The sequence below is a fragment of the Python bivittatus genome, unplaced genomic scaffold (genome assembly GCF_059951505.1).
Source record: "Python bivittatus isolate LINGU-HERP-01145 unplaced genomic scaffold, Pbiv_v1 ctg000610_np1212, whole genome shotgun sequence".
Lineage (NCBI taxonomy): Eukaryota > Metazoa > Chordata > Lepidosauria > Squamata > Pythonidae > Python > Python bivittatus.
This window is the reverse complement of record NW_028277088.1, coordinates 49,032,475-49,047,336: the sequence shown is the minus strand read 5'-3', so window position 1 is coordinate 49,047,336 and position 14,862 is coordinate 49,032,475. Positions and strand designations below refer to the sequence as shown.

At 40.5% G+C, this 14,862-nt stretch overlaps 1 protein-coding gene across 4 annotated transcripts in view; it reads left to right on the top strand.

Annotated features, from left to right (window-relative positions):
• Positions 1-1,314: 1,314 nt before the first annotated feature.
• The window catches only part of DPY19L1 (dpy-19 like C-mannosyltransferase 1), a 60,191-nt gene continuing 46,643 nt past the window's right edge, over positions 1,315-14,862 (top strand). For 2 of the 4 annotated variants that reach the window (XM_088149974.1, XM_088149972.1), the window contains exons 1-6: positions 1,321-1,789; positions 4,760-4,828; positions 5,793-5,817; positions 9,624-9,711; positions 10,613-10,750; positions 11,310-11,430. In XM_088149974.1, the coding sequence (XP_088006100.1) occupies positions 1,402-1,789; positions 4,760-4,828; positions 5,793-5,817; positions 9,624-9,711; positions 10,613-10,750; positions 11,310-11,430 (829 nt within the window). In that variant the 5' untranslated portion in view covers positions 1,321-1,401. Of the gene's footprint in view, positions 1,790-4,759; positions 4,829-5,792; positions 5,818-9,623; positions 9,712-10,612; positions 10,751-11,309; positions 11,431-14,862 lie in introns of all 4 variants that reach the window. The other 2 variants (XR_015797722.1, XM_088149973.1) reach the window with 2 other exon arrangements.

Below are 14,862 nucleotides of genomic sequence, written 5' to 3'. Positions count from 1 at the left end.
TGTGTTTAATCTGACCTTTTGTCTACCTCTCTGTTGGTTAGTTTGTTTAATGAAATAAGTCTGTTGATTACTGAAACACAACAGTACAAATCTATATGCCAAGTTCCAGTACCACCTTGACTCATGTACCCATTTCAAACAAGGGAGAAAATGGAAGGGGGAAAGAAAAAACAACTCTTCCCATATGTGTAGCAGAAGTAGTGTCACTAGGAAGAACTGGGTAACTGGAGAAAGGACTGAAGAGCATACAGTATGGCTGATTATATCTCCAAACATTGGAGTATTGGTTGAACAGAATAAAACACAGTGCTCCAAGAATGAACCCTGCCTGTCTTTACAGCATTAGGGCAGGAAAAAAGCCTACAAAATATATTTGTCATGTGAAATTAAAAACGATGCTCCTCAGTGATTGCTTCTGAGTAATTTGACATGAGCACATTTAATTGTATGATCATAAAACCGTGCATTATATCAAGCTATTGCTTGATCTAAACCAGTATTGTCTAGTTTGGCTGGAAGGGACTCTCTAGAATCTTAGCCAGAGGAATGCAAGGGGAACCACTTATTTTGGTATATCATTTATACCTTTTGGCACTGGTGAGTACTGGTGAGATCAGTACTCAAGATAACTATTGGTATAACAGGTGCCCCAAGGTGGCATCTGTGGAGTGGCAATCTATTAAGTTCATGTCTCTTGGTACCAAACAGGTTCCCTGTCCTCCCAACTGTTTTATTTTTCCCTTATAATAAAAGGGGGGAAGTTGGCATACTAAAGAATTCCGAGCATTATTTGGAGGGCAAAGTAGGGGAGGAGGAAACAGGGTGAAAGCCAAGGCTAGGAAAGCTGGCAAGTAGAGGCTTTCTAGTAAATGAGTGCTTTCTAATTGATTTTTTGTGAATGGGTATCGTACCCAAGCAGCCATTTTGTTCGGAAAAGGCTAAGTGACCCCATAAGGCCCCAAAGGACGGGGATTCCTGTTGTGAGGAAAACTCTCTTACCCCAGAACTGGGGGGGGGGGCACTCTTTATTCCGCACTGAAAAGAGGGCTTTCGTCGTGCATATTTGCCTCAAAATCGATAGCCAGACTCTCGTTTTTCAAAGCAAGCAATAGTTTGGGACGCGACTGCAGCTGCAAAGGAACGAAAGGGATGCGCGGGAGGGGCGTCACCACTACGGCGAGGACTGGGCGCGTGCTCCGGCTGACAGTTGTCAGCGCGCGCCGTTTCTTCTCTCGGCCGTTACCTTCTCGCGTCCACGACAACCGTCGGCGCTCTCGGCGGGGGAGGAGCGACCCAGCCCACTCAGCTCAGCCCGAAGCCCAGCATCAGTGGGCTACCCCGCCTCCGTTTCCGCCCACCTGCCCCTTTGGGGCCTGGCTGCCCGTCCTTTGCTTCGGGGCAATGAGGAGAACGGGCCGGCCTAGGCGAGGCGGAGGCAAGGAGTCGCCGCCTCTCAATCCCGCCAGTGGCGGGGGCAACAGCCGCGGCAGGCGAGCTCCTCCTTCTCCTCCGCGCTTGCCACCTCAGGAAGAGAAGCAGCAGGGCCGGAGCGGAGACAGGGAGCCCGAGCGTAGCGCCAGCCAAGACGCCGTGAGCGAGCCGTCCGCCGCTGTCTTCTTGCTCCGTGGGCTGCAACAGTCGCTGGGGAGGAATCTTCCCGGTGGGGCCTCTCCCCACGCAATGAAGAGGGGAGGACCGGGCAGGAAAGGGGCCAAAAGCGACTATCAGAGGCAAGAGAAGCGGGACCACTTGGCTCACGAATTCGGCGAGTGGCAAGACTGGCTGCGCGGTGAGAGACCGTTCGGGTGGGGGGTCGGAGGGCCTGGAGTGGAGAACCAAGAACGGAGGGAAGGGCTGACTCTGCTGCGGGAGCCCTGGCTCAGTCAGATGTACTTCCTGCAGCCCGATCTTTGCCTGTCGGAATAGGCGAGAGGAACCGAGCTTGGTGGAACTTCTTCCCACGTGAGGGTGGGCTGCAGGCTAGTGGTGCTTCCTTGCGAGTCATTCGTTTGTGTGGATGTGAGGATCAGACTGCACCGCGCGCTTTCTCGGGACTCCCTGGAAGTCAGTCCGTAGAAGTTTCTGATTGCTGTTGGCGCCTCCATCAGTAGGAAGTTACACAAAACGTCGTTGGTTTGCCCCCAGGGGGTGGGGCGGGATTTTATCAAAATACTTTTCATATGTTTGACCAAATGAAAAGAATGTTGAATAGGGGATTTCCCGCCCTCCCCCTGCCCAAACCTTGCTTTTTGGTGGTCCTGGACTCCTGATTGTGAGAATAGAAGGGATGGTGGGAAGACCATGCTGTTGTACATAAACTTTAAGGATAAAAATGAAATTGATTAGTTTTATTTTACGTGCAGGCATACCTATTACACTACAGTATTCACTTTTGGGTAAGCGATGGTATGCAGGATGCAGGCAAAGAGGAAGAAGTGAGCAAAAGAGATTAAAGGTGGAAGATAAACAAGGGGTTATCTAATAGGCTAGTTTTCACCAATACCATTCATTGTACCTTTCCATTACTTTTTGTCTTTGCAAATCATCCTTGCTTCCACTTCATCTATACCCTGATTCATATATTGCCTTTTGTTTCCTAAATGAAACCTCTTTGAAAATCTCATCAACTCCATCCAGCATGAATTTCTTGTCATCTCCTTCCTCTCAGTCATTCATTATTCTTTCATACATTTGTTTAGCTATTTGATCCTCATTCATTCTCTCTGTAAACCACCTTGTATATTTTCATACTTGCCATTCACTTTTGTATTTAATCCATATTTCATTTGTTACCTATTCATTAATCCATATTTCATTTGTTACCTCTCACCTTTTGTTTTATCATACTCCCTTCTTGAGTAACACATTCCCACTGCATTCAGTGTACTTTCATATTTTTTCTTACATACCCAACTCTCACTTTCATATAACAAAGTGGACAGTACAATGCTGTTAGATGCAGACACTTTCACTTTTGGCAAGCATTCCTATCAATACACCATATATTTCCTGCACCCCATCTACCCCATCTACCAGCAAATACCAAATAGAAGTTGCTATAGAAAGGCCTTTGATTATGCAGATCATGTCATACTGTAGAATATGCTTAGAAAAATGGGAATCCCAGAGCATTTCATTGTCCTCATGTGAAACCTATACACAAGTCAGGAAGCTACAGTATGAACTGTGGTGAAGCAGACTGGCTCCAGGTTGGCAAAAGATTCAGACAAGGCTATATATGCTCCCCTTTATTCAACCTATATGCTGAATATATATTAAGGGAAGATGGATTGGAAGAAGACAAGCATGGTTTTAAAGTTGGAGAAAGAAACATCAACAACCAGTGCTGTTCTAGTGACAATACTTTGATAGCTGAAAATGCAGAGGATCTGCAAGCCCTAGTAATAAAAGTCAAGGAGACAGTGAAAGAAAATGGGATTAAAATTAAATACAAAGAATATCAAACTAATGACAACAGGTACAACAAGCAGCCTTAGAACTGATAATAAAAATATCAAAGTGGTAGAGGGCCTTTTCTGCTGTGGCTCCCGCCCTATGGAACATCTTGCCTCCCGAGGCCCGGTGTGCCCCCTCCCTCATGGCCTTCAGAAAAGGAGTTAAATCCTGGCTCTGCCAGAAGGCCTGGGGGCCGGATGGGGGCTCGCATCTGTGGAGATGGCTGGGGTGATGGGTTTGGTTCCTTCCCCAGCATCTTGAAGGGTTTAGGGCTAAAATTTACAGGGGGGGGGGGTTAGGACATTTTTAATGTATGTTTCTATTTTAATTATTTATGGATTTTAGCCATCGTTGGAGGGATTGGTGTTTTTTCCTTTTTTTGTTATTGTGAGCCGCCCAGAGTCACCCACTGGGGGAGATGGGCAGCATACAAGTTTAACAATGAATGAATGAATGAATGAATGAATGAATGAATGAATGCAGGAATGCTGCTTTATTTTTCTAGGGTACAATACCAGAATTTTGAATCTTGAAAGCCTATCAGAGTTTTGCTCTGCCCTAGCTCATACCAAATAGTATCAAAGTGGGGTTATTTTTGAGTTTTTTTCTTACAGTTTCCATTTTCCCAGGACTGAGTTGCCATTTCTTCTCCCTTTACAGATCATCCATTCCTTCACCAAGGAAATCTCTAATTCCTTTACACTCTCCCTCTTTTAATTAAAATAATTTTTGAAAGATCTAAAAAGTCAATTGCAGGCAGGAAGCCAAATGGGCACTAAGAGCTTCGGGCACATTGGTGTCCACATATTCCAGGAGTAGGTTGTGTTGTGATAGGAAGGGAGAAAATGGGAGGAGGCCCTTTCCATTAACAGCATATTATTGCCTAGTCTTCTCCCATACCACATAGACTATCCCATTTAGGAGAGTTTTCTCAACTCTCAGTATAGCATTTGAGAAGGAAGGGAGGGCTGGAAGCATTGTAATGGGAGGAAGAGTCCAGGAAAGTCTGCTTTTGTATCCTATTTAAACATAAGCTAAATCTGCTCCCAACTCTTTAAGTATATATCATCCTACTGAAAAAATGTGTTGTTATTATTAATGTTAACAAAATTTGGACTCTACATATAGTAACTCAGTTTTGGTATTACTGAGGAATACCAGATTCAATATGAGGAAGCAAAAACATTATAAAGCAGCTTTTTAGATAAAGTAACCCTTTTTGCCAGAACAATCTTTTAAAATACATTTTATAAATTCTGTTGAATGATAATATGTTAATTATGCTTATTTTCTTTTTTAATAGATGTTCTGAGAGAAACAGGAGTCTTTATTACAAGAACAGATAGCAAAATATGGCTTACACTTATAATGGGTGAGAATTTTGCAGTTCTTATTTTCTAATAATACATTCTTACAGGTAACTCTTACGTACTTCATTTGGATTTACTCCCAGATTAGAGTATATAAGATTGCACACTGAGATTCAGATGTTGATACCCTGTTGGTTCCACAGAGATAATGCAAGTAGATTACTTGGGTATATAAAGTTAAGGATATTTCTTACAAAAGCTGTAAAATATTTTCACATGGTAGCTGAGTTAGTCTCTTGCAGAAAAATACAATGAGATTTATGGCACCTTTGTCTTAATCTTGTTGTTAAGGGTCTAATATATGACAAAATAAGCATTCAGTTTTTCAAGTGATATAAAAGCCTACATATTTCATTAATAAACTGTACATATTTGCATTTATATTTGGAATTCTTAGAAGTAAAGACAGTAGTTTAAGGATAATGATTGTTGGTATTAACCTTAGATTTTTTAGCTATGAATCCAGAAATTATACATTTGAGAGTTTCCATATTTTTATTACACAGATACACCCGGACTATAAGTTTTAAAATAAGATGCAGCATTCTCATGGACTGTTGAGTTGTATTGAGTCTATCCTGCTGTTTCCTCTTCTGCACTATAGCAGAAGTTGCACTGATACTCTTGTGTATCTTTTTTTTAATGTAAAATATGCTTCATGAGAAGTTTTTTGTTAGATGTACCCTAAATACTGCATCCTAATACTTTTGAAGAATTAATATATGAATGGAATAATGCAGGTATCTATTTGATCTGTTTCACTCTGACTTGTACAATTATATATCTGAAATTAATAAAATGTACAATCTGAGTATTCTATAGAAAACATAATATGCCTTGTGCAGAGAAATATTCTAGGTTTTTGCAGCATCACATATATACATCCTTTAAGGATTGGGCTTACATTTTAAAAAATGAATTTAAAAATCATTAAACTGGTATGTTCTGTTTTATTTTTCTTTACAGCTGCTGTTGCAGGAATCCTTCACTGGTAAGTTTATGTTTAGCAGACAAAAATGCTTTATCAAAGTCCAGTTACAATGGCTTTATCTCTATAATTTATGTCTTAGGTCCCTTTTTTTTTGGTCCGCACTCAGTTGTTACCGACTCTACGGTGACTGCTTTGGACGAGTCCTTGCAGTTTTCAAAGCAATTGTTTTTTGGAAGTGGTTTGCCAGAGCTTCCTTCCTAGGGCAGAGCCCAGCTGGCGAGCGCAGGAGGTGGGTTTCTGTTGCTTTGTGCCCTTTTCGGGCCCGCATGGTTTTTTGCGCTTACCGGCAACTGCTCCCAACTCCTTTTTGCAAGGTGCCGCCAGCATTTTTCCTCCCACCGGAGTGAGAGTACCCATTTATCTACTCATGTGAGTTTTCGACCTGTTGGGTTGACAGGAACTGGGGAGGAAACAGGAGCTCACCCTGCTAACGCGAAGGCTGGACTCGAACCGCTGAAGCGTCAACCATTTCTGGCCGGCAACTTTCAGCGTCATTAAGCCGCTGCGCCACAAGTCAGAGGTTGTAAAGCAGTGATGGGTAGGGCTTTCCCCTCGTCCTCTTTCAAACTGGCCTTCTGCCTCCTCCACGGGTAGTCGTCGGGTTACAGTGCCAGTTGGGACTGGGATTGCCGTCGCTAAGCAATGTGGTCATAAAGTGTGATGTCACGTGACTGCATCGCTTATTAACAATCCTAGCAGTCTCAGTTGCCATTGTCACCCCAGAATGTGTGGTCGTTAAGTGGGAAGAGGCAGAAGTCCTAGGTGAGGAGTGTGGGGTGTGCGTGGGTGCTGCAAACAGGTGCTAGGGATTGTGGGCAGGTTGGCGGAGGCCACAGGCAGGTCGGAGTGTGGGTGGGTGGGGGGTGCTATGGAGTCTGAGATCCCAGGAATCTCGGACTCCATAGCGGGCTCCTCAAGAGAAAAGGCAGCGGGAGGACAACTTGCAACTTTCCCTGCTGGCTTCCCTACTGACTTTGCTCTCCCAACACCACCCATGTTCACTCAGCATTCTCTTCCTCTCAGTATGCAGGGAAAGGGGTGGTGGTGGTAAAACATCCTTCCTGATGAATTTAGATCTTACTGAACTGGGAATAGCTTTGGAGCCTGCCAATCCACAGTTCTTTCTAGTGCCAGTCAATAGAGAGAAGGAGGCAATTAACTATAAATTAGTGGATTTGTGGGGAGGTCACTACTAGCTCCATGCTGCACCTGGCCTAAGGTTGCATTCAGCCTTCAAGCTGTATGTATGTGATTTAGGCAGACGTTCATATGTGTTCAGTTTTTCTCTGTGTTTTTGAGGACAATCATATAACAGGCTTCCCCTCTTTACCCTATATTTTTTAACTTGCATTCACATTTTCAGTCTTTCTCTCTCAGGATTGGCTGTTTATGAACCTCAGGGAGCTGGACCCTTCCCTGATAAACTTATAGGCTGGATTCTGCCTATCTGCCTAAAACTCTCATGTCTGTAGCCTTAAATTAGCCAAATTGGGCAACATAGGGCAACAATTTTTGAACGAAGGTACTTCAAACGGGCTAACTTACAGAATGCGTCCAAAATCTGGGACCCATTGCTCCCATGGGATTGAACTTTGGGGAATTTGTGGCCACTTCAGCCCTTGGGGACATGCCAGAATAGAGAGGAGGGGTGCAGTTTTCTTCATGGTCTGTGGCTCCCTTTGTTCCACCTCCCCCCAGCAAAGTGGCAGGCAGTTCTGCTGGTCAGCTGAGGAGGAAGATAAGGAGGAGGCTTCATTGGGACTCTCCTGAGGGTTGTGAGGGAGGGCAAATGGTGCAGGCCTATACTATGTGTGGAAAAGGAGGGAGGGAGAGAAGAAGGAAGGAAGGAGGGAGGGAGGGAGGGAGGGAGGGAGGGGCAGAGGGATGGAAGGAAGGAAGGAAGGAAGGGGGAGGGAGGGAGGGAGGGAGGGAGGGAGGAAGGAAGGAAGGAAGGAAGGAAGGAAGGAAGGAAGGAAGGAAGGAAGGAAGGAAGGAAGGGATCTCTGACCTCTTTCCCACCTCTGACTCCTGTGCCCAATCGGCTGGCAGCAAGGCCCGATGGGTGAGCATCAACTGGCTGTTTTGGAACTGAGGCCGAAATTTGAAATCTCTTAACAGTGGTGGGCATTGAGGGAAGGACAAGGGAGCGACTTGGGTGCCTGATGGCAAGTTAGGGCTAGCTGGGGGGCACTGGTGGTCAATGGGTGAACCCTCTTCCTCCTCCAAGAGGGCCCTTGGGGACCCGCTGGAATGGCGAGCGGGGGTGCAGTTTTCCTCACAGTCCACGGCTCCCTTTGTTTCACCTCCCCCCAGCAAAGTGACAGGCAGTTTTGCAGGTCAGTCGAGGAGGAGGAGGTTTCACAGGGGCTCTGCAGAGGGTTGTGAGGGGAGGGCAAATGGCGTAGGCCAGGGAGGGAGGGAGGGAGGGAGGGAGGGAGGGAGGGAGGAAGGAAGGAAGGAAGGAAGGAAGGAAGGAAGGAAGGAAGGAAGGAAGGAAGGAAGGAAGGAAGGAAGGAAGGAAGGAAGGAAGATGACTGACATCTTCGAGCTTCCCACAAGGAAAGTCAGTGGGGAAGCTGGCAGCAAGTTTTAAGTCACTCCCACTCCCACTGCTTTTTTGCCCTTGGTCATTCTGTTTCTCTGTTTAGGTAAGGAAATATCTCTGAAACGATGACTCAACAGGTCATGGGTTGTCTAATATTGTTTATGGACTCCATTGTTTCATTAGAAGTATAAAGTATGCAGGTTCTCCTAATTAGCCAAAAGCTGTAGTTGCTGTAGAAATGAGGTCAGGAAAAAGTTTAATGCATGCATTTCACATATAGAGGAATAAATCCTTTTTAAAATAAAGAGCAGGACCTTCAATCCATTTTAGAATTTCCCTATATTCTTTTTAAAAAAGAATAATTCAAGAGAAGTAAACAATAACAAACTTGATTTGGTCTCTTTAATATAACATTAGCTCATTGTACTATACAGGAAGGTATTACAAGGAAGACATTCAGTTTTCAAACGGATTGTTAAATATGCAAATTGAAGGGTTCTGGAGGAAAAAGAGGCTGTTATCTTGCTGCCTGCCTATATTTGAAGCAGTAAACAATAAAACATATTGTTTCACACAGAGATAAGCCAAAAAGCTTTCTAGTTTATCTTATGCCTTTGTTGCTACTATCTTGGTAGCTCTAAACATAATGCTGTAGGTTTGCATTTTAATCCAGAAAGCACTGCTTAGAGCTATTTTCTAAAGCCAAATATAATTCAGTTGGCACAGCAACTTCCATGTTGATTAGAACTACTTCATATGTTAAACATTTAAAGTATAGGAAAAGTATAGAAGTAATGTACTCATTACTTGCACAACTCTGAATGCTTTGTACATTTTATGTTTGTTTTCTTATATGAGTGTAATTTGTATAGATTATATGAAGGATTATAGTACACCTAAGCTATAAAAAATTGTGCAAAAGATTGTAATGAAGGTGAGTAGACTCACTGGGAAGAAACAGAATGCTCTATTCCTTCCATGGCAGGATTCTGCATTTCTGTGTGACTAGCATAAAACCCAAGTAATTCCTGGAGGAGAGGTGGCGCATCCTCCAGCAACCCAATTTAAGGGCATGTGGAAGAGGGATATGACAATTCTTCCCCTGATAACCCCACTCAAGGGTAAAAACTCAGGCTAGTAATTTTTTTCAGACTGGTAAATTTTGAGGGTTCATTTACTATAATTAATTAATTACAATAATTAATTTACTATAATGGCTCCATCTTCTGATTTATTGCCAAATATGTATATTTTTTAATAGGTACCATATAACAACTCTCTTTGAAAATGATCGTCACTTTTCTCATCTTTCAACTCTGGAACGGGAAATGGCATTTCGAACTGAAATGGTTAGAACTTATAATTTAAGTGAAATTATTACTTTTAGCCCTCCTAATTTTACAGTAAAGATATCAAATAGTACTTATGTTATTTTTGATTGTTTTTTAATGCAAACTACCATGAAAGTTACTTCTTGAATCAGAAAGATATTGCAGTCATTTAGATGATTTAGAAATATTTTTTATTCTTATTCTACTATTTTAAGGCAAATACTCGTCACAGATTTTTTTACTGATGTTGGTAAATTCTCAGATAAATGCAACTTGTTTAGATTAACTCTTTACTGAATTAATTAGTCCTCTTAGAGTCATTGGAAGTCAGGCAGCCTATAAATTGTATCAATAAATTGTATCAATAAATTGTATCAATAAATTGTATCAGTAAATAAACTATATTAGCTATAAGAGATATTTTTAGTTATGCTTGGAATAGAATTTATGGAATTTAAATTAGTAATGGCTAAATGTAGGTCCAGTCATTGTATTTAATTTATTTTGTGCTAGTGATTTGGACTGTTTGGGAGATTAAGAATTCAGCACCTAGTACAAGCCAGTTAGGAATGTATTGTTTGATTCTTTAGATTCATACCCTGCCTTTCCTCCATTAGCGCAAATGGTTTATGAAGCACTTTCTTCTCTAATATATTCCACAGCAACTACCTGATGACTGGCTTCAGTGACTGAGTGTAGACTTGAACTTGGGTTTCCCCAGTTCTAGTTCCACTCCTTAACTAAGCAAGTGCTGATTTTCATGCTACATTACAGATAATTTGTTGTGGTATTTTGTTTTATTCTTGGTTTATTCTAGTTCTGATCTATAAATAGTAAAATCAATTTAATAGACACTATTTACTGTATTTATTGCTGTAACAAATTATACAACACTATTGTTTAAATATCTTCTCTTTAGGGTCTTTATTATTCCTATTTCAAGACTATAGTTGAAGCATCATCATTTTACAGTGGAGTTTGGATGATTATGAATGACAATCTAACTGAATACCCTCTTGTAATAAACACACTGAAAAGATTTAATCTCTATCCAGAGGTAAGCCACTTTTTATTTAATTTTTTTTTAGGTATTAGCCTACTACAGAATTAGATACGTACGTTTCATTGAAATAAATAATAATTTCAACACAGAATGTAACTTTTAAAAATAAATTTTGTTGACATCCAGGGACTATCAAGTGGGAAGTGAAAATATTATAAACAGAAGATCTTGGCTTCATGTAATGCCTCCACAGAAAAGAAAGAATTTCTGTGAAAAATACCTGTCAATAAAATTTCAGTGTGAATTCATGCTACCTTGTAGAAGTATTTTATTGTCTTCAGAACATTTAGTGTGCTATCTAGTTCATTGTTAAACACACGAAAACTTGCCAACATATGTATATGTTTGTTTGTTTTACAGTACACTTATTTATTGTATAGTGTCAGTTACCATTTTATAAAAATACAGTAAAACTTAAAATGAAGTTTCAGGGAGGAAAAAAAAGATCTTAGAGTGTTCAGATACTGATGAATAGCAACAGATAAGCTCTTTTAACAGATGAGATAATCTTAGACAATGTTCTTTTGAAATTATAATCCTATTTTCTGCACAGGTTGTGTTAGCCAGCTGGTACCGCATGTATACAGGGACAATGAATTTTATTGGCATTCAGACCCAAAAATGTTGGACTGTGAATAGGGGGGAAGGTCTGAGTCCTGTTGAAAGCTGTGAAGGCAAGTATTACTTATTTATTCATTTTGAACATTGCAAAAATGGAATGTGAAATAATATAAATATTCCTTTTTTAAAGGTTACTAAGAATTAGAATTTGTGCAGTATCCATTGACTGATTAAAGATTTAGTTCATCATCAATTAACATTTTAATAATTTGTGCATATTGCAGAAGTCTTAGTATAGATACCTTATTTTCAGAAAGGATAAACAACACTTGATAATAACTTGTTAAAAGAAAATAATGTAATTGATAGATATAGATATATAAATAATTTAGAAACCTAAAGTTATAAAAACACAATGTGTATGACCAAGGAAAGTAGAATATATAGATTTGAGTCCAAGCAGCATCACACTAAATACTCATGTGTCAATGGGCAGCCTTCTGTAGAACCTATTAGGCTTTTTCCTATTTGACCTTTTACTTTTTAAGTATTCTAATTTTAAACAAAATTAAATGAGAGCAAAGCATAAGTCACTCAACATTGAAGTTGAAAGGAAACACACCCAGATGGGAGCGAAGTTAGGACTTTCAGCTATAATTCAAGGGGTTTGACAAAAGTGGGACATTAACCATTTAGGAAGTACAGCCAGTGGCATACTCACACACCCATCGTTGGTGGCTCATAAGTAATAGAACAAACCAACATCATGACAAACATAAGGATCGCCTTTAATACCTGGATGAAAATCCTTTGCAGTCAATGACTGCCTGAAGTCTGGAACCCATGGACAAATGCTGAGTTTCTTCCTTCAAGATGCTTTGCCAGGCCTTAACTGCAGCTGCCTTCAGCTGGTGCTTGTTTGTGGATCTTTCTGCCTTCAGTCTTGTCTTCAGTAAGCGAAAAGCATGCTCTATTGGGTTGAGATCAGGTGACTGACTTGGCCATTGAAGAACATCCCACTTCTGGCCTCCCATCCCCTGATAATTGGCCAAATGCCAAAACAGTTATCCTTGTTCCAATATTTCTGGTCCTGACTGTGTGTGTGTATGTGTGTGTGTGTGTGTGTGTGTAGTATATTTCACATTGATGTGTTTGCTGTCTTGCAGATTTTATCTGCAATAGACTGAACAGAATAGACTGAATTGCAGACATATCAGCAACTGACCCAGCAACCTTACTTCCTGTATTTATTCATTTAAAAATTAGCCCACTAAAGGGAAAAGTTGGCACAAGAGATGTTCTGTAAAGGTGTGAGGTCCTCCTCTTTCTTACATTTAATCTAAAGTGTGGTATGGTAGCCAGCAAATCCAAGTTGTTTTGCCATATCGATTATTACACATTAACAGCTATAATAGGCATTCTTTTGAATCAGTGAAATAATATATACCTCTGAATCCCTAGCCTTTCCCCTTTATATTATATATTATATCAATATATGAAAGTATAATTTCTTAAGTGATGAAATAGCAAAAAGTAAAGTGCACCATGAATTGGATTCATATTAATTGCTCTGCATTATGCGTAGCTGTTTTACAGTGCTGTGCTTGTACTGTTTGATTAACAACTGCAGTCATAAGATAGATACAGAGAGCTATGTTAAGTAGTGACAATGCAAAAAACAGATCCCCCCCCCCAAAATAACTAATCCACAGCTGTCTTTGTTTATAGGCTATATAATATTTTCACTGAGCAAACTAACTATTTTAGATATCTGGGAGATGTATTCCCTACCTCAGATAAGAAGAAGGCTCAAGTGGAAAATGCAATACTGATATTACAGAGAAGGACTGCAGCTATTTTAACATGGGCTAAGCCACCTTTAAGAATGTCATTGCTCAGATAGAATGATACCGCAATTACTCCCTTCTAGAAATAGTGCAATTTAAATTCATGAATGATTTCAGATCCTTAAGTGTGATCTTCCTCCTTACAGATGAAAGCTGGTTTAGCATTATGCCCAAACCCATAAGGTGAACGGCTGGAGGTCTCAAACCTATCCCAGAAGCTGTCTGCATCTTCACAACCTGGCCACACTTCCTGCCTTGAGTTAGTGGTGTCGTAGTTACCACTGTGATCATGTATCTTACAGTGGGTACGTCATTTGGCCTCCCATCCCCTGATAAGGCACATACAACCTATTTTTACTTTAAAAGTTTACAAAAGTACATATAGTGTTCCAGGCAGGCCACAAGATGGTGCTAGTTTGCTAACAGTGAATTTAAGATGGCTTCCAAATTATCTTACAGTTCATAAGAAATTAATAAAGAAAAAAATAAATCTTAGACATAGCCTGAAATGAAATATTAATACAATTCTCTCTTAATACAAAAGAATAAGTACAAGAAACAAGAAAGCTTGACTTGTACCACACACACACACACATGCACAACCAAGAATCTAGTGCAGTTTCCTGGTTAGACTTTTTCCAATCTCCATAGAGATAATGTTTTTCTGAAGCAAAAGTCCTTATTTATTTGGCCTTCCCATAGATTCCTGGAAACTCCACACTTTAATCAGAAACTTTTTTGGAGGATGGTAAATCCCTTTTATCCCAGCCTTAGTCCATAGATTCTTCCTCGATTATCTCTTCAAATTCTCCTCAGTTTTAAAATGATGCAAATTTTCTAACTCCAAGAGGAAGAGACTGGGGGAATCTTCTTTTGTGTATGTGATAGAGGCCATCTCTGCTCAGGATATGTGTATTCATATAGACTGGCTAACAGATAAGATGATTTCAGCTTGCTGGCTGTGAATGTGAGGATTTGCAGGCTGCATATTATAATGGCAGGTTTATGCAATAGAAAGACTTCTGCTTTGCTGGCAGTGTTTTATTTCTGGCTAAAGCTTGACTTTTTGCCCAGTAGGTTGGCTTCCCCTAATCATTTTTAATACATTTAATTGGTCTGGAAGAAGATGCGATCAGATAAACTGCTAACCTATGACTCCTCTCTGGAGCTTTTGCTGTCTGTTGATTGATCAAGCTAAGTGCTTCTTAAACATTGAGTCCTAAATGTTGGATGGCAAAATGAGTTAAATCTAGACTTTAAGGATATTTGTTCCAGGAGATTAAATCCAAGTGTACAGCTGGCTAAATCTTACTTACTTGGAATTATCCAGCCATCACAGAACCTTCTCTCAGGCTCACTTTAAGTTCTCCTGTTTTGCTTTATTGGAAGGCAGATTTACTAGGAACCCTTATGAGGAGGGTATGTCTCAGGACAGTCAAAATGGTTTGGTGATATCTTGCTTTTTTTGTGAATTTTATGGGGATTAATGTAGTAAGCTCATGCCATTTTAGTAAACTTTCCAGGTCATCAGGTAAATTCTTGTTTCCTCTTATTTTTCAATTGGCAGCTTACTACTATCTATATCATAGCTAAATTTTGCATGATGCCACTTAACTGGGACTCCAGTAAAACTAGTAATCCATCTTCTCACTAGCTGTAGTGCATAACCTTCCATTGCCTTTAGATTACCATCTGATT